The sequence below is a fragment of the Priapulus caudatus genome, unplaced genomic scaffold (genome assembly GCF_000485595.1).
Source record: "Priapulus caudatus unplaced genomic scaffold, Priapulus_caudatus-5.0.1 Scaffold107, whole genome shotgun sequence".
Taxonomy (NCBI): Eukaryota; Metazoa; Priapulida; class Priapulimorpha; order Priapulimorphida; family Priapulidae; genus Priapulus; species Priapulus caudatus.
Window position 1 is genome coordinate 342,197 of NW_014577168.1, and position 17,860 is coordinate 360,056.

At 52.9% G+C, this 17,860-nt stretch overlaps 1 protein-coding gene across 1 annotated transcript in view; it reads right to left on the minus strand.

Moving 5' to 3' along the window:
* The window catches only part of LOC106805253, a gene marked incomplete in the record, with an annotated part of 34,950 nt that overhangs the window by 3,785 nt on the left and 13,305 nt on the right, over window positions 1-17,860 (minus strand). Inside the window, 26 exon segments of the mRNA XM_014806782.1 lie at window positions 4-194; window positions 636-829; window positions 1,085-1,209; window positions 1,459-1,638; window positions 2,270-2,477; window positions 2,828-3,073; window positions 3,429-4,436; window positions 4,506-5,441; window positions 5,472-7,046; window positions 7,673-7,798; window positions 8,024-8,361; window positions 8,606-8,771; window positions 9,280-9,422; window positions 9,651-9,704; window positions 10,091-10,195; window positions 10,894-11,009; window positions 12,033-12,213; window positions 12,584-12,753; window positions 13,104-13,270; window positions 13,814-13,909; window positions 14,169-14,402; window positions 15,493-15,664; window positions 16,037-16,122; window positions 16,285-16,351; window positions 16,607-16,716; window positions 17,324-17,431. Of these exon segments, the coding sequence (XP_014662268.1) occupies window positions 4-194; window positions 636-829; window positions 1,085-1,209; window positions 1,459-1,638; window positions 2,270-2,477; window positions 2,828-3,073; window positions 3,429-4,436; window positions 4,506-5,441; window positions 5,472-7,046; window positions 7,673-7,798; window positions 8,024-8,361; window positions 8,606-8,771; window positions 9,280-9,422; window positions 9,651-9,704; window positions 10,091-10,195; window positions 10,894-11,009; window positions 12,033-12,213; window positions 12,584-12,753; window positions 13,104-13,270; window positions 13,814-13,909; window positions 14,169-14,402; window positions 15,493-15,664; window positions 16,037-16,122; window positions 16,285-16,351; window positions 16,607-16,716; window positions 17,324-17,431 (7,102 nt within the window).

Genomic DNA, 17,860 nt, shown 5'->3' on the forward strand with positions numbered 1-17,860 from the left:
CGCGGGGGCTCGGCGACGACGTCGGATGCTGGAGCGCGCGAGGGCTCGGCGTCGACGACGGCCGCTGCGTCGCGCGCGAACTCGGGGACGATCCGGGATGGAACGCGCGAGGGCTGGAGCTCTCCGGGTCGTGGTAGGCGGAAGCGCGCGGACTCGAGCTCTCAGCGTCGTGCACAGCGGCGGTCGGCAGCAGCCTGATCAACACGACGCTCGTTAACCACTAATTAAACCACGAGTTATTCACCGTTAGTGAATTATTAGTGATTACCATTACTCACTGATATTACGAGTTATGTTACGAATATTACTGCTGCTGCTGCTGCTGTTGTTCCTGCTGCTGCTGCTGCTACTACTACTACCTAGTATTCATTATCAATGAATCACTCCCAAAATAAAGCCAAAATAAAGGTAAGATACCTGCTTCTGCTGCTACTGCTATGCTGCTGCTACTGCTGCTGCTGCTGCTGCTGCTGCTGCTGCTTCTGCTGCTGCTGCTACTGCTACTGCTGCTGCTGCTGTCTGCTGCTGCTGCTGCTACTACTACTACTACTACTACCTAGTACATCATCATCTGATGAATCAATGAATCATGCCCAAATCACGCGTGTAGCTAGCAGAGCACGCCGGCGTCTCACCTGTTATAGGGGTCGGCTAGAGCAGGCTCCATGTACCGGCCGGAGCCCATGCCCTCACTGCTGTTCGGCGAGACGGACCCGGCCCGACGCGCCGACGACACGCCCTTCAGCAGCGCCGCCTTGCGAGACATCACCGGCTTGTGGGCGCCCCCTGGAGGCGAGATCTGGCGCGGGGACGACTGTCGCGGCGAACCCTGGATAATCGAAGATAGATCGTAAGGTCTAAGATAGAGAGATCGTAGATCGAAGATAGATACGACAGATTCTTGCGTGGGGTCGTCGCGCGAGCTGGCGCTAGTGCTGCACGCACGCCACACGATAAGTTCGCTTTGGTACAATGTGGAGAAAACAAGGTGAACTGTAACTGTGCCGACCAGGCAAAATTTATTACTTATATATTAATTTATAAATATTGTTCATATATAATTTATTTTTGATTTAGCATGCACCTGTCGAGGGGACAACTGCATGGGGCGGTGCTCCTGTTGGTCAGTGCTAGACGAGCCGATTCGATCGCTTCCGTTCCCAACTGCAGATGGCTCTGGCTGTTCTCCCAGCATCCTTCTCCTCGCGTCTACACATTCATCCGGTATTCATAACGACATTCGGATCAATGCAACGCAGAAGAATGTTTACTGAGATACATACCGACTAAATAATGATGGAACCTGAGGTAACATACGAAATGCGGATCGTTACTAAACAACAGAAATGCATGCAGGCACGCCAATTCCTTCCAACCTAGGAAAGATCTGTAAAATGTATAACGCTGCACTTCTTATATTTCATATGAATCACATTTGCGAGAAGAGTCGTTCCGCACCTTCCGAGTAAGCCGATGCTTGACTCTGATTGGCCCGGCTGCCTGGTAGCCTGCCCTCGCCCATCTCATTGTTGTAGCGTACCACCTCGACGATGCGATTCGACATGTAGTCCATCGCTGACATCCTGTTGCCGGGGCTACTGCGTGCTGCGCCCCCTGGTGCCAATGAGCGGCCCATACCTGGCAGAGCGAAGAATGCTCATTGGAAGCGTGTCAAGTCAGGTCAGTCACAGTTGCACCACGTTACGATAATCCTAACTTGCTAATTATGAAACTCGCTACTTGATACACGCACGCACGCACGCACGCACGCACGCACGCACGCACACACACACACACACACTTATAATATATATATATGACTGTATGAAGAATTATCTCTTTCTATTGTATCCGAATCCACGTATTCCGTGAATACATGTCCACACATGCACGCACTCGCACACAAACGTGAACACACGCACGCACGCACGCACGCACGCACGCACGCACGCACGCACGCACGCACGCACACACACACACTTATAATATATATATATGACTGTATAAAGAATTATCTCTTTCTATTGTATCCGCATCCACGTATTCCGTGAATACATGTCCACACACACACGCACTCGCACACAAACGTGAACACACGCACGCACGCACGCACGCACGCACGCACGCACGCACGCACACGCACACGCACATTCACGCACGCACACACACACACACACGTTCACACACTCACACACACGCATGCACGCACACACACGCACGGACGCACACACACGCACGCATGTACACACACACACGCTCACACACTCACCTCTGCCCTCTGTGCTATCCGGCTGGCCCTGCATCATCGCGTGGTGTCGCGGCGCGGGCACGCCCCCGCCTCCGCTCGACGGCCACGCGCCGTGCATCGTGCTGTGGGTCGACTGCGAGACGTCGGATCGCGCGAGACACGAGTCGCCGCTGCTGCTGCTCGCCGAGGCATCTGGCGGCGAGATCGGCTCGATGCCGTAGCTCGCCATCTGACGAGACACACGGAGACGGAGACGCAGGGGGTCATTTTATGTAAAACAGGTCATTCAATCTAAACGCAATGCTCGTTTATGCGACATTTATCGTTCGTTTTATTTTACCACATTTTTATGATGGTTTTCTACTGAATACGCTTTTCGAGCAATAATTTTAATTTACACACGTAAAATGTTCACTGTAATTTTCTACAACATTCAGGTTTTCACGATTTTCAACTGGTAAACTACGAACCGGTCGTCCTGTAACTAGAGAGATAGCTCTAGATGCATGTGGGACTGCCACTGGCAACACCCAGGTTTTGACCGTGGTGACCCTCCTCCCTCGTGCAGCCACAGCTTACCTGCGACGGTGAATCCTGCGGCGAGGCGCGGAGACCATCCCTGCTGGTCGACAGCCCGTCCCGCGACCCCTCGCCTCCTCCGCCGCCGCCGCCGCCTCCACGGGGAGAGGTGCTGGGAGCGATGCGGATGATCGATCGTTCGTCGGGCTGCGCCTGCTCTCTGCCCTTCTGCTCCTCTTGCTGCAGAGCCATCCTCAGCTTCCAGCCGTGCATGGCCGGCCCTGAGCTCGCAGGAGCCGGCTGCTGCTAGAGAACACAGACAGAGATAGGTAAACGCTAGCTGCTAGGAGAGAATACACATACGCAGAGAGAGCTAAACGCTAGCTGCCTCGCATAGGTTTCGATCGAGACGGTGAAAGCAAGTACAGAAGTAGCGCAGCGACTATTAAACGTGTCTAAATGCATGTCCTTACGTTAATCCTTAGTTAGTTAGAGCGATTGTGAAACACATCTCAAAGGCAACTAAACCACTACGCAACAGCATCATCTAAACCGGCTATTTCCAATCGAGAATCCATCTATTTCACACACAAAAATTCATAAATTTCCGAGACAATAGAACAAATTTAGACGACAATAGAACAAGAGAAGCGGCACACACCTGGCTCGTCGGCCGTGCGTCGTCTCCCTTCCTCGGCGGCTCGGTGGCGCCCCCTGCACGCATGCTGTCGGCGTGCAGCAGGCTCTGGATGCGGGAACTGATGATGTTCTTCTGCAGGTCGGCCTCGGCCTTGCGCTTCGCCGTCTCCGCCTGGTTAGCGGCGCCCCCTGCCGGCTCGCTGGGCATCGGCGCGACGCGTCGGTAGTCCTGCGTGATGATCGCCTCTATGTGCTCGCCTAGCGTGATCGTCTTGCTGTGAATCGCGTTCTGCCCCGGACCCCCGCCGCTGCCGCCCGCCTTTCCGTCCGAGGTAGAGGGCGCCGGCGGTTCCCGGTATTCGGCGGGGGCGCCGCTGCCGCTGCTGCTGCTGGCGACATCCGCTTCCATGTGCTTGGCGCGCAGCGGGTCGAGCTTGTGATACTGCGGCCGCTTGTACGGCGACAGCTGCGTGTCGGCGTGCCCGCCCTCGGGGCTCTTGCGCTTGTTCTGCGCCGCCGCGATGTCGGTGAACTGCTGCCGCAGGCCGCCGCCGCCGCCGCCGCGTGGCGCCCTCTGCGGCTGTTCGTCGGCGTGCGAGCCGCGGTTCATCTGCTGGTTGATGATGGCGTCGATGAGGTCTGCGGCGGTGCGCGTGCTCCCAGCGTCGCCGACCGCTGCGGTCGCCGCGGCGGCGGCGGCGGCCCCTGCAGGCTTGCCACCGTCCTCCTTCTTGTAGCCGGGCATGATGCGGTCGATCTCTCCCGGCTCGCGGTCCGACGGACGCCCGCCGCTCGCCCCGCTGCCCGGCCGTGGTGGCGGTGGCGCCCCCATCGGCCACGTGTGGTCGCGCGGCTGCTGTTGCTGCTGCTGCTGCTGCTGCTGCTGCAGCTGGAGCTCGGCCTTGCTGCGCTCCTGCCGCTCCTTCTCTGCGGCAGCTGCTGCTGCGGCGGCCTGCTGCTGCGCGGCCCGCTCCTCGCGAGCCTCCCACAGCCTCCGCTCCTCCTCCTCGAGCCGCCATCGCTGCTCCGCCTGCAGCCGCGCGCCATGACGCTGCTGCTGCTGCTGCTGCTGCTGCTGTTGCTGCTGTGCCGCGCCGGCGCCGCCGCCATCGTCGCCACGCTTCCCGCGCTCCGCCGCCGCCGCCGCCGCTTCCATCGCCGGGTGCCAGTACATGCCGCGGCCGATCGCCTCCTGCTGCCGCTTCACCAGCGCCTCCTGGCGCTCGCGCTCGGCCATGCGCTCTCGCTCCTGCGCGGCGACGTCGGCCGCCACGTAGCCGTCGGCGTAGCTGCGCGGCGAGACGACAGCGTGCGCCATCGCGCCCCAGCCGGCCTGCGGCGACACGCTCTTGCGGCTGCCGGCCGCCGCGGGGCTGTAGCGCTCGCCCGCCGCCTTACCCGCGTCGTGTCCGCGCGGCGAGCCGGCCTTCGGCGCGTGAATCACCGTGCCCGTGATGATGCTGCGATGCGTGATCACGTTCTGCCGCTGCGGCGACGGGCTCGCGTACTCCGCCTTGCGGTCGCCGGCGTGCAGCGGCTGCGCGCGCGTCGGCCACGCGTCGCGCGGCAATGGCGGCTCGTCGCGCGCATCCGCGTGCTGCGGCGGCAGCGGCGGCGTGCGCACGACCTGCCCCGGCTCGGGCAGCGGCACCTGCGGCGAGGGCACGAGCACGGGCCCCTGCGGCGTCATGTAGTACATGGCCGACGCGAGCGCGCCCTGCGGCACACTAGTCGGCGGCGGCTGGCTGCGCGGCGACGCCGTGCGCCCGTCCTTGTCCTGCGGCGTGGTGGCGCCGCCGCGCCGCGCCTGCATCTGCTGCGACGTCACGTAGTCGGCCATCAGCGTGTGCCGCGAGCTCTCGAAGGGAGAGTCCTTGGCGGCGTACTGGTGTTGGACGTACGCGGCGGTGAGCGGACCGGGGTAGAACTGGTGCTGCCGGTACATCTGCTCGAGCATCGCCGCGTCGTACACCATCGGCATGCCGGGCCGGATGAACGGGTACATGCCCGCCATGCCGGCCGCCGCCGCCGCCGCCTCGCGCGACGACGACGCCGCGTCGCCGGCCTGCGCGCGCGCGCCATGCGACACAGGCGTGCCGCGCGTGATCGAGCCCGAGTCGGAGCGCACGGGCTGCGCCTGCCGCAGCATCGCCTCGTGCTGCGCCTTGTAAAGCGCCGCCGTCTCCCCCGCGCCGCCCGCCGCCGCCGCCGCCACCGCCGCGTGGTACACGGGCGTGCCCTGCATGATTGAGCCGCCCTGAGGCTTCTCCTGCTTGCCGGCCATGTGCTGGTGGTACGCGTGCGCGCCCGGCAGCATGCCGCCGACGTGCTTCTCCGGCTTGCCAGGGGGCGCCGCCTTCGTCGTCGCGATGAGCGGCGGCGTCGGCGGCAGGTTGGACGTCTTCGCCGGCTTGGGGACGTGCGGCCGCGCCGGCTGCTGCTGCGGCGCCGGCGACGTCTTCTCGCGGATAAGCGACGGCGGCGTCGACGTCGGCGACTTGGCACGCGCCGCCGCGTCGCGCTGCTGCTGCTCCCTCTGGTGGGCCTCGAGGAGCGCGGCGGAGATGCCCTCGGCGTTGATTGGGTGGCGCGGGTCGCTGCGCGGCACGAACGGCTGCGTGTGCGCGGGCGGCGGTGGCATCAGCACCTGCATGATGCGCTGGCGGATGGCGTCCTCGGACGAGACGCGGCCGAAGACGTCGCGCGCCTCGCCGATCGTGCGGCCGTCCGGCATCGCCGCCCGCATGTCGGCCATCGCGCGCGCCTCGCCCATCATACGCACGTCCAAGCCCCGCGCGTCGCTCATGCCGCGTCCTTCCATGCCACGTCCATCCATGACACGTCCTTCCATGACACGACCCTCCATGCCTCGTCCATCCATGCCGCGTCCCTCCATGCCACGTCCTTCCATGGAACGTCCATCCATTGCGCGCCCCTCCATGCCGCGTCCCTCCATGCCACGTCCTTCCACGGAACGTCCATCTATTGCACGCCCCTCCATGGAACGTCCATCCATGCCACGTCCATCCATGCCGCGTCCCTCCATGGAACGTCCATCTATAACACGTCCATCCATGCTGCGTCCATCCATGACACGTCCCTCCATGCCACGTCCCTCCATGCCGCGTCCATCCATGCCACGTCCCTCCATGCCACGTCCATCCATGCCACGTCCTTCCATGCCGCGTCCCTCCATGCCACGTCCATCCATGCCACGTCCTTCCATGCCGCGTCCCTCCATGCCGCGCCCATCCATAACACGTCCATCCATGCTGCGTACATCCATGCCGCGTCCTTCGGTCATCAGCCGGCCGTCCTGTCGATGCTTAGAGACATCGTCAGCGTCCGGTGGCTTCTGCTGCTGGTACAGATCGTGCCGAAACAGACCCAGCCCACCGCCGCCGCCGCCGCCGCCGCCGCGGTCCGCCGAGCGCACACTCTCCCTCGCCGGCTCCTGCTGCGGCTGCTTCGGCGCTTCCTCCTTCCGCTTGTCCTCCTTCATGAACTGGTAGAAGAGCTTGTTGGTCGTCACGGGCAGGTTGGGCGGGTCCTCGCGCAGGTTCTTGTCGATCATGATGTCAATGATGTCGGCGATGCACGCCTCACCCTTGTACTTCTTGTGCTGCTCTGCGGCATCGCTCTGTGTACACACAATCGCACGTGCCTAAGTTCGTGTATACGGCATATTTTTCGCGTACAGATATTTTCGCGAATTCATACTTGACGGACAATTTTGCGAGTGGTTAATTTCGTGGTCAGTGAATTATGAATTATTCGGTATTATTTAGTATGAATTATTTGTGTGTTATTTTCGCGGTCAGGGACGCGTTCCGTGAAATTCGCGAAAATTAAACCACCGCGAAATATACAGCGTATATGTTACATTAACCCCGACATCGAAATCGTGCGCGATCTGGACGAGAGAACTTTATCAGTTAAATTGGTCTTATTTATAATTTATTATTTATACATTTTTATCTACATATCCACTCGCAGTAAACGATCGGAGGGGGGGGGGTAACTGTGAGCCAATCTGCATTGCGACGGGACGTTCGAAAAACGTTGCCTAGTAACGAAGTGCCACATTTTGGAGTAGACGCGCGACAGACATACAAACCGGTCTAGCATGATCAACTTGGCAAACATGGGTACCTGGAGTGCACGCAATAAGTGACATTGAAATCTTGCACGTCAAAGTCGATCTGGACGATTTTTAATTAAAACGCGAGAGAGGAGAAGAAAACACGGTGGTGTGTAACAAGGTACCTGTTGTGCTGGGGTCTTGCTGTGGCCTTGAGAAACCGGCGCGGACGTCGATTGGGTCCTTGGGCTGGCGGTACTTCGCGAAACTGGTATCGGCAGCGCGTCTGGGTTGATGGCGCCGGCGTAGCTCTGAGGTTAGCACAAATGCAGGTACGTGAATGCGCGTTAACGAAAATAGGTACACGAACTATGGTTACACGACTCCCGAATGCATCGCGCGCGAAACAAAACGTGTAAGACCTCCTCGCAACGACAAAACGCATCCGCCGGACGGCAATACGTCGAAGACAAGAAGAACGAGAAGAAAAACAGCAAGACGAGGTGAATACAAGCAGGATATTCAACGATGGTCACCTGTAGTGGCTGCTGTCTCGCTCGCGGCACCGTCATGTACTGATGCCACGGGGCGTCCGCGTGCAGCTGATCGCCAGCACTACCACCCGGCGTCGGCTGCTGAGAGCTGTCCGCTTGTTCGATGAGCGGCTGGATCTCGTCAGCACTCTGGGTGGCGCTGCTGTCGCAGTCGCTCTTCTGAGACGTGTTCACGCCCGGGTTGTCACCGAGATTTTGTTCGCCCAGCTCGGGCGTGTTGCCAGCGCCCTCTGTTCTCTCGCTGGGGTTCCTCCTGCCTCCAGCGATGGCGGCTCTGTCCTCGGTCAGGCTATCAGGCTTCATTCCCTCGCACTCGCTCTCTGCGAGAAAGGCAACGAGTTCGCATTAGAAGAGTATTACAAATCAAACATTTAAAAAAATAAATTTTTTATTTTTTTATTTCAGTAAAACAAATTTTATTTTTTTAATTTAATGATTAGAGATTTCTTCTCATTCAAAGTCGTGATTCACCTTTCCACGCGAAACAAAATCGATTTCTGGCAGAGACACATTTCTGACCCCCCGAAGTTGAGCGATCATGGAAACGTCCTCGGTAGCTCTTACCTTTCGACTTACGTGATCCGGGACTGGGGACACTGGCAGTGTCACTGCTATTCATGTCATCGTCCGGCCCGTTGTCCTCCTCGCTCGAATCACCAGACATGTCGTCGTCAGAGGGCGCTGTTGAAACGACGCTCTCCGACGCCTGCCTGCGTCTCCTCTCTACCGCCTTAAAAGAATAAAAAAAGCAGATAAATAACAGTAAATAACATGACTATACGTGACGCCGCAGCGAACAACAAAAGCTGTTGCCGACTGTTGGTCGACATTACTTGCAACTCGAACAAATTGACTGTCGTCAACTGGAAATATAACAAACAAGAGCAATCGGAGATATCAAACCTCTGCCACAGCGTAACAATCCCCCCCCTCATCTTGCTGGTACACCCATTGTAGTTTCATGAAATTTTCAGAAAAACAAATCCAGAATTTTTTTTTGATGAATTTTGAATGCGTCCGAAGTCTTCCCCACAAAAAAAATATTAAACAAAATAAAAAAGTAAAAAAATCCTGGATCCAGATCTGGATCCTGATCACCACCAAAATTTAATCGATTGATTGTTGGCCCAAGACCAACCCGTACGAAAAATTTCATCAAAATCCGTCCGTAACTTTTTGAGATATCATGTTGACAGACAAACCAACAAACAAACCAACAAGGTCAAAGATACACATACCTTCTTGCGCTTGTACTCCTGAACGATTGTGTCGAGACCCATCTTTCGCTTGTTGTTCAGGTAGAAATTTCGACACTGCGACTCGGTCTTGGTGCCAACAAGGTTGGCAACTATCATCCAGTTTCTTCCGTGCTCCTTCATTCCTGCAATCAATCACAAACTGTTCAAGACCACCATGCACAACCCAATTCATAACAATGCCAGATTTTCTAACCGATGCCTTACAGCCGTCATTTATTGATACGTCTATACCTACAAAATTATAAGCAAACATACACACGCGAGAAGGAAAAATAATTATAAAACTCATCAAGCTAACGACATGCTTGCCTGCCTGCCGAAGAAGCTATTACATTCACAAATTAAAATACCTTTCTTGGTCATCTCTATCTCCTGTTCCGTCCAGCGAGAAGTTTCCATTCCATCTGAAAAAGACATGCATCGTACATACCAATAACAGCACACTTTAGCAATATATGGAATATAACCTTGATATATATTATATTTATACTGCAGAAATATTTTATAATAGTAAACCCAATAAGCGAGAAAGAAAACAAGAGAGGAGAAGTAACCGAGTTGATGCGAGTGAGTGTGAAAATGATAGGGAGGGAGAGAGGGAGATGGAGGGAGAGAGACAGAGAGTGAGAGAGTGAGTGAGGGAGACTGAGAGAGCGAGAGAGAGCGAGAGAGAGAGAGAGTGAAGGAGAGAAAGAGAGTGAGAGTGTGAGTGGGAGAGAGATAAACACACATGCACGCACACATGTAGCGCAAGACTGACAGTGTGATAAGAGCGATGTGCACACGTTACCATGATCTGAGGATTCCGGAGCAACGTTCTCACTACCGCTCCCCATGCGCCGCGCAATTCTATTGAAACAAGCTGAGCAGCACTTTGTGCACTCCGCCGGAATCTCTGCAATGCAAAATTAATTTCTGGTACAGTACAATATGTATGAGTGATGCCAAACACATTAATATTTTTGCAGTGAACCTTGTGCAGCCAAACGCGAGCTTTAGTGTGCTGACGACCTCCACGAAAAAACTTTCGGTATTCGGAGCTTTTAGGTTTTCAGAATTTTGGATAATAGATTGTGTACTTTATAAGCATACCGAATGCTATAAGTATACCGAATGCTATAAGTATACCGAATGCTATAAGTATACCGAATGCTATAAGCATACCAAATGCTATAAGTATACCGAATGCTATACGCAGAGATGCCAACACATATTTGAAGCAATCTGTAGTTTCTGGCCATCAAATTAGTAGTTCGAGTGACCCGAGTTTGCTAGGGGGGTTCGGCATGCCCCCCGGAAACTTTTTTGATTCTGAGATGCAATTTCCTGCATTCTGAGGATCAAAAATGACAATAAATTGACAAAAAATTCTATCACAGTGAAATTCGTAGTTTGATACAAACTGGTCGTAGTGGTGCAAAAGGAATAGAAATTCGTATAAAATACGGATAAATCGTAGTGGTTGGCATCTCTGTATACGCAATTTGCGTTAGCTACTTTCTCCCGCACGACGCGTCTCCGCGGAGAGTCAAGCTTCGAGTTGGAGGACGCGCCGCGGGAGAGGGAATGCGAGGGGGCGAAGGAGACACTCACGGAGGTCGTCGACGATAGGTTGCTTGATGTCGCGATTCAGCTCGGCCCACTTCGCCGGCAGTGGACGCAATCGCTTCACCTTCCTCTTCGGAGTCTTGCAGCTCTGCACGGGGCACCTGCGATTCACACGGCGGCCGACGGAAAACAGAATTAGTGCGCGAGTCGAGAACGGACCTTCACGAGCGAGTCCACGACCGAGTCACGCGACGAGAAAGCGCACGCGAAAAATGGGACCTGCGATTCAAACGGCGGCCGATGGAAACAGGGTTCATAGTAGTAAGACACATGTTGAAATAAGGACTTATAAGACCCTTTCTGGAGGCCAAAATAATACTTTTTTACGCGATTTCTGATAGATCACCGACTATTAAAGTACACTAATAACATTTATATACACAATTGCACAGAATTTAAACACAGAAAATGTTGAAAAATGGTCCTTTGGCAAAAATAAGAACTACTAAGTACTTTTCTAAGATTTCACCAAAAATAAGTACTAATAAGGGCCCTTATTTTATTTTTGGCAAAATAAGTACTTATAAGACTTTGGAAGACCCGCTACGAACCCTGGGAAAACAGGATTAGTGCGCGAGTCGAGAACGGACCTTCACGAGCGAGTCCACGACCGAGTCACGCGACGAGAAAGCGCACGCGAAAAATGGGACCTGAGGTTAAGACGGTGGGGGGGACGGAACACGGAATTAAAACGACACAAATTAGAATGGAATACACGAACGAGAAATGAAATGTGCACTGAGCAGAGAACCGACCTTCACGCAAGAGTCCACGACTGCTCGCGAGTTAAAAATCAGAGGATTTAACGCCGTCGCTGTCCCGCGCCGACAGCAAAGACGTCGACAAAACTCGTGCCGAAAGACGACGTCGAAAACGCAGTCGCAAAAATCCCAAATCTGGTTTTCAAAAAATTCGAACTCGAAGTTCTGACACGAGATTAGAGGTGATACGCAAAATTGGGGTCGAATTCAGCATCAAAAGACGACATCGAAAACGCAAAGACGCAAAAATCCAAAATTCAGGTTTGAAAACTCCAACTCGAAATTCGAACTCGAGATGCGAGGCGGAACGCGAAATCGGAGGTTGAATTCCGCCACCAGCGACGGCGGCGGCAGGGCACTCACTGCGTGTAGCGGCGACGCACGGAGCGACACCTGCACGTGGTGCACACGCGCGAGTCGGCCGTGATCTGCTCCGGCGGCAGTCCGTACTGCTCACAGTTGGTTCGGGTGAGCGGCCGGCTGAGGTCGTACTGTCCCAGCGGGGACTTGCAGACAGCGCACACCATTCCATCGGCCTCGCCATCTGAAGACACGGGAGAGAGAGAGAGTGAGTGAGAGAGTGGGTGTGAGAGAATGGGTGCGAGTGAGTGGGTGTGAATGTGTATGAATGTCTGCGTGCGTGCATGCCTGCGCGCATTTGCATCAGTTTGTGGGTGTGTACGTACATGCGAGCGTGCACGCCTCTGTGTGTGTGAGTGCGTTGTCTGCGTGCGTGTGCACGCATGTGGCTAGCTACTACTACTGCTACGCGCTCAAAAAGATTCGAAAGATTCAATAAGGCGCGTTCAAAACACAATCCACAATCGATAGATTCAATAAGATGTGTTCAAAACACAATCGATAGTTAGACCGTTAGTTTCCAGCATATGCGGAGATTACGACGGTTGACCTACCTTCCCCTCGCTTCCCCACCTCCTCCTCCAGTCCTCCATCACCTCCTCCACCCTCCTGCCTTTCCGCCTCTCCCAGCTCCTCGCCCTGCTGCTGCTGCTCAGTGTTGTCTCCTCTCTCCTTTACATCTTCTTCCTTCTTCAGGCACGCCTCGTCTCGGCCCATCTCGGCTCTGCGTCGGCGGACAAACGAACGCAAACGATTTTCACGACGTGCAAAACGATACAACGGGCGCGCGAGCCGACAGCGGGGGTTTAAATTGACTACGTCACGAATTTTCTACGTTCTATGGTGATATTTGTAAAAATTTTGTTGCAATTTCTTACATGAAAAGTAAGTACTAACGGCACTAAATGTATCCTCAAATTCTTACCTGATAAGATCGTTAAAAATCAAAAAAATCTGGGCGATTTGATATATTGATCACGACAAATGCTTGCTATGGCAGCGCTGCACCTTCGCAGCACCGACTGGTGGGTCAACGACGGCCGGGGATTCACAAAGAAGGCACTCGCCACTCACCCCGTCATCTCTCCGCCGATCGTAGTCGTGGCAATGTTCTCCTCTTGCTTGATGTTCACTTGGTGCTCCTCCTGCTTGATGGCCACACCCGGCTGGCTGATCATCGGACCCGGTGGTAAGACCGGCACGACGGACTCGTGCACCGCCTCCGGTTCGATAACCCTCGTCTGCAATGTTAATGAAGTAATCGACACCAGGATCCAAATGATGTCTACCCCTGATATGATGTTAACACAAAGACTACGTGTAATGTCTAGCCACAAGCTCGTCTGTATTTCGTCACATGGTTTTGGGAGGATATCACACTAACGCAGACACTAGACACATGTACTATAGCACCGATACGCTAACGCAGAGACTACGTGTAATGTCTAGCCATAAGCTCGTCTGTCTTTCGTCCAATGGCATTAGGAGGATACTACACTAACACAGACGCTACACATGTCATCTAGCCACGTGCTACTTAAACTATTTCAGTGTCATTCACCCTCGAGTCTTTATCACAGAATTTCATTCACCTGCGACTAAACTTCCTTATGTTTTTGGTAAGTTTCATTCACACCAAAATAATTTCAGCCACCCTTGGGTGAAACATTAACAAGTTTAAGAAGAATCGGCCTAGGCATTCGCATCATTTGGCGACACATGCGCCAAGCTGTGTAATACTTTCTTGCATGTATGGCGTGATTAGAAAGCGATTGACCACTGACCTTTTTCCTCGGTCCCGGTCTCGGCCGAGGCTTCGGACGCTTGTAGTTCTCATTCTTCTTACTCAGATAGTAGAACAGAATGCAATCCCTCACACTCTGTGTAAACAAGAGAATTAAATTTAACTAAAATGTCAACAACAACAACAACATCGACAACAACAACAACGATGACAACAACTTCAATAAGACACCCCGGTTATAAACCCACTAGCACAGCTGTTAATTAAAATCACTGAACACAATCACTGAATTCCCACCCTCCTCCCTAAAGAATTGCCATCCCATTCTAATTCACAGCACGGCAAAACGGGTTACCCAGTCACTCCCAATCGCCACACGTTCGAACACCACCGACCTTCCGCTCCAGATAGGACGCGATGAGAGCGAAGTTCTTCGGATGCTGGAGGAACTTCTCCTTGAAGAGTCCCTTCTCCTGCGGCATCCAGATGTTGAGGTGCTGGCGTTCCTTGTAGGCGACCTTCATGTCCTCGATGAGACCGTTGTTGTTGGTGAAGACGAGCTTCCTCTGTCGAGCGTCCAGCATCATCGGAGGAATCACCGACAGGCTGCGCATCTTCCTGTCCTCCTCCTGTGGAACAGACGCGGGGATTCGAAGTATAGGAGGGATTCAGTAGCCACAACCGCATGCACACGCACGACCGCACGCACACGTGCATGTGATCTGTGGAACAGACGCGGGGATTCGAAGTATAGGAGGGATTCAGTAGCCACAACCGCACGCACACGTGCATGTGATCTGTGGAACAGACGCGGGGATTCGAAGTATAGGAGGGATTCAGTAGCCACAACCGAATGCACACGCACGACCGCACGCACACGTGCATGTGATCTGTGGAACAGACGCGGGGATTCGAAGTATAGAGAGGGATTCAGTAGCCACAACCGCATGCACACGCGTGACCGCACGCACACGTGCATGTGATCTGTGGAACAGACGTGGGGATTCGAAGTATAGAGGATTCAGTAGCCACAACTGCATGCACACGCACGACCGCACGCACACGTGCATGTGATCTGTGGAACAGACGTGGGGATTCGAAGTATAGAGAGGGATTCAGTAGCCACAACCGCATGCACACGCACGACCGCACGCACACGTGCATGTGATCTGTGAAACAGACGCGGGGATTCAGTGGTACAGCCATAGCTGCAAGCACGCACATGCACGCATGAGGACACAATCGCAGCCACTCGTGTGGACAGACATGGACACACGCACAGACACACACGCACACACAGAGATACACCCACGCACGAGCACACGCACACGTGCACGTGATCTGTGGAACAGGAGAGTATAGAGTGATTCAGGGGGCCAAACCGCATGCACACGCACGAGCGCACGTTCATGGAGATAGGCGCACATACGAATCCATGCTTGATTACATACACACACGCACGTACACACGCACACAGACAAAGACACACATAAAACAGGCACACAAGTGGACATTTGCGCATACGGCATTACGCACACACGCACGTAGACATACACCCTCGCACGACCGCACGCACACACGTGCACACACACACAACCGCACACACACACAACCGCACACGTGCACGTGATCGTGCGACGCCAGTGCCCCCTGCGCTCGTCGTAACCGCGTGACCCCGGCGCCCTCTGCGCTCCAGGCTTCACCCGCGCGCGCGCTCACCTCCTGTTCGTGTATGCAGTCCATGATCTGTTCCATTTCGGCCTCGCTGCGCGCGTAGTACGGCATGCCGGTACCCTTCCCCGCACGGCAGAATCGCTCCTTCTCATCCCGCTGCTTCTTCAGCTCGGGGAAGTGCTTGAGGAAGTCCTTTGCCCTCACCTCATCCTTCCCCCTGAAAGTCGAAAGCAAGGAATGGAATAATGTAAAAATTGTCGATGACGATGATTATTATTATTAAATAAAGACAACTATTATATAATATATCATAATTATACAATATATAAATATACAAATTTAATCATAACAATAACAATTATAATAAAATTATTACATTATTATAACGTAAGAAATAAACGATCGAAGCTCAAAGCCTCAAACATTTATTTTGATAAGCTGCGCGTCATTCTAATCAGAGTGTAAGCAATCTATATACAATTAACCCCATCTTTCATCAACTATTAATTAGCTTCAATATTTAAGCAATCTGTTCGAATTGGCAACATGCTTCTTATGGTAATATCAAATGTGTAGAATCTGTACTAACTTCCGCTTGGTGCTATTTTCTATGCGTTCCATCTTCTTCACCCAACCCTGCATCAACTGGTCATATCGCTCCGACAAATATCGTTCCTAGAACAGCCACAAGACAAGATTTAAATACCCTGTAAATAGCATATAAACAATTCATATTAATAGTGACCGCTAAAAAATAATTTTAATTCAAATATCTTAAAGCCCCATTTACAGATTATGCTAACCTAGTATCTATAGGCATATCAGTTTTATGCTTACACGAATTTTTCTGGCTTGGTGACGCTTCTTGAAGAACAAGACGAGTCTCTTCTTAATCATTAAAAACCTGGAAACAAAAACGATTCTCAGTGGCAATCTCACAGGATCAAGTCTAACGTAGCCGATAAAATTTAAACCGCGACATGACTTCAAAATAACAACAAGCATTGATTAACAACATTACTTGGAGAATGCAACGTCTCCTACGTAAATGTAACTACAAGCAGGTAGTGCAGGTCGATCTAACATTAAACGCGGCTAAACTTTGTGCAGGATACGCGTCACTCTAAGAAGTGTGTGACGATGAGACGCGACGACTTACTTTCTCTTGTTCTCGTGATAGACGGCCGTGTCTGATGGTTGATTGTAGAGCGGCAGCTCCACCTTCGGTCCTAGAGTCTCCAGCAGAGAGTGGGCGGCCTCTGCTTTCCGCTGCTCAATCGCAAAATCATTAATTTCGTCAACGATTTTAACGAAAATGGTCACGTAACATAAAACGTCATCTCTACTCTATAAATGTGGAAAATTGAATGACCACTTCGCTCCCCCATCTTCTAGAAAAACAGTATTAACTTTAAAGTAATCAAGGCAAGACCGACGATATGATATCAGTCGAGTGTTACTATAATACTCCAGTCTTCTACAGTCGACAGTGTAGAAATCCAGCATTACGCATCACATCTAAAAAGTTCATTACAGAGCCATCCTTAAAAAATTATATATGTTAGCTGTCCTCCGACCGACCCACGAAAATAGCCGCGACCCAAACGTTTTTTTTGACATTTTGGGTTCCATGTTTTTTTTTGTTTTTTTTATATTCCTTATAGTTAAGACTGAAACACAAAGCATGTGTGGCAATCCAGACTTAAAATAACTATTATGCCTCAAAAAAGACCTACCTACCTACCCCCTAAAAAAATCATGGGTTGGGGGACAGCAAACATAGAATTTTTTAAGGGATGGCCTAGGTGCTATACATGGCATGCATTGCACTATACATCGGTGTCGAAAGTACATAGAGTATCGAGAGATGACTGACCCTGTTTTCGGCGTATATGATCTGAGCAATACTCTGTGGCTTGTTATCGTTCAGCTGCGGTTCGGGGCTAGCCGGCTTGTCCTGACTGCGACCCTGCTCCATCTCACCCTGGTGCGAACGTAAGCAGTTAGCGACAGGACAGTTAGTTAGGAATGCTTGCAAAGGTAGCTGCTCTACCACGCAGCACAAAATGCAGACAGACCATGCGCGCGTATAACCGACAACTCTGCCTGCTTGCTTGCATCTTGCTTATCTTAAATGCTAATTGCCCTCGTGTCATGAACGCAGTGGATTGTTTCCGGTCGTCTCTGGTAGCACATCCTCTCACCCACGTTAGAAGTCTGCGGGGTTATTTTCAATAGCTAATCGCGTTAGTTATCTGACAGGATCATTAGACATCCTCCTAATTGACCTAGCAAATTTCTTTTACACAACACAAGCACACACACTAAACAACGCTTTACTCGACATCTACTATATAATTCAGATGCAGATTCAGTACTAGCTAGCACCCCCTCCCCCCCCCCAAACTCTCCC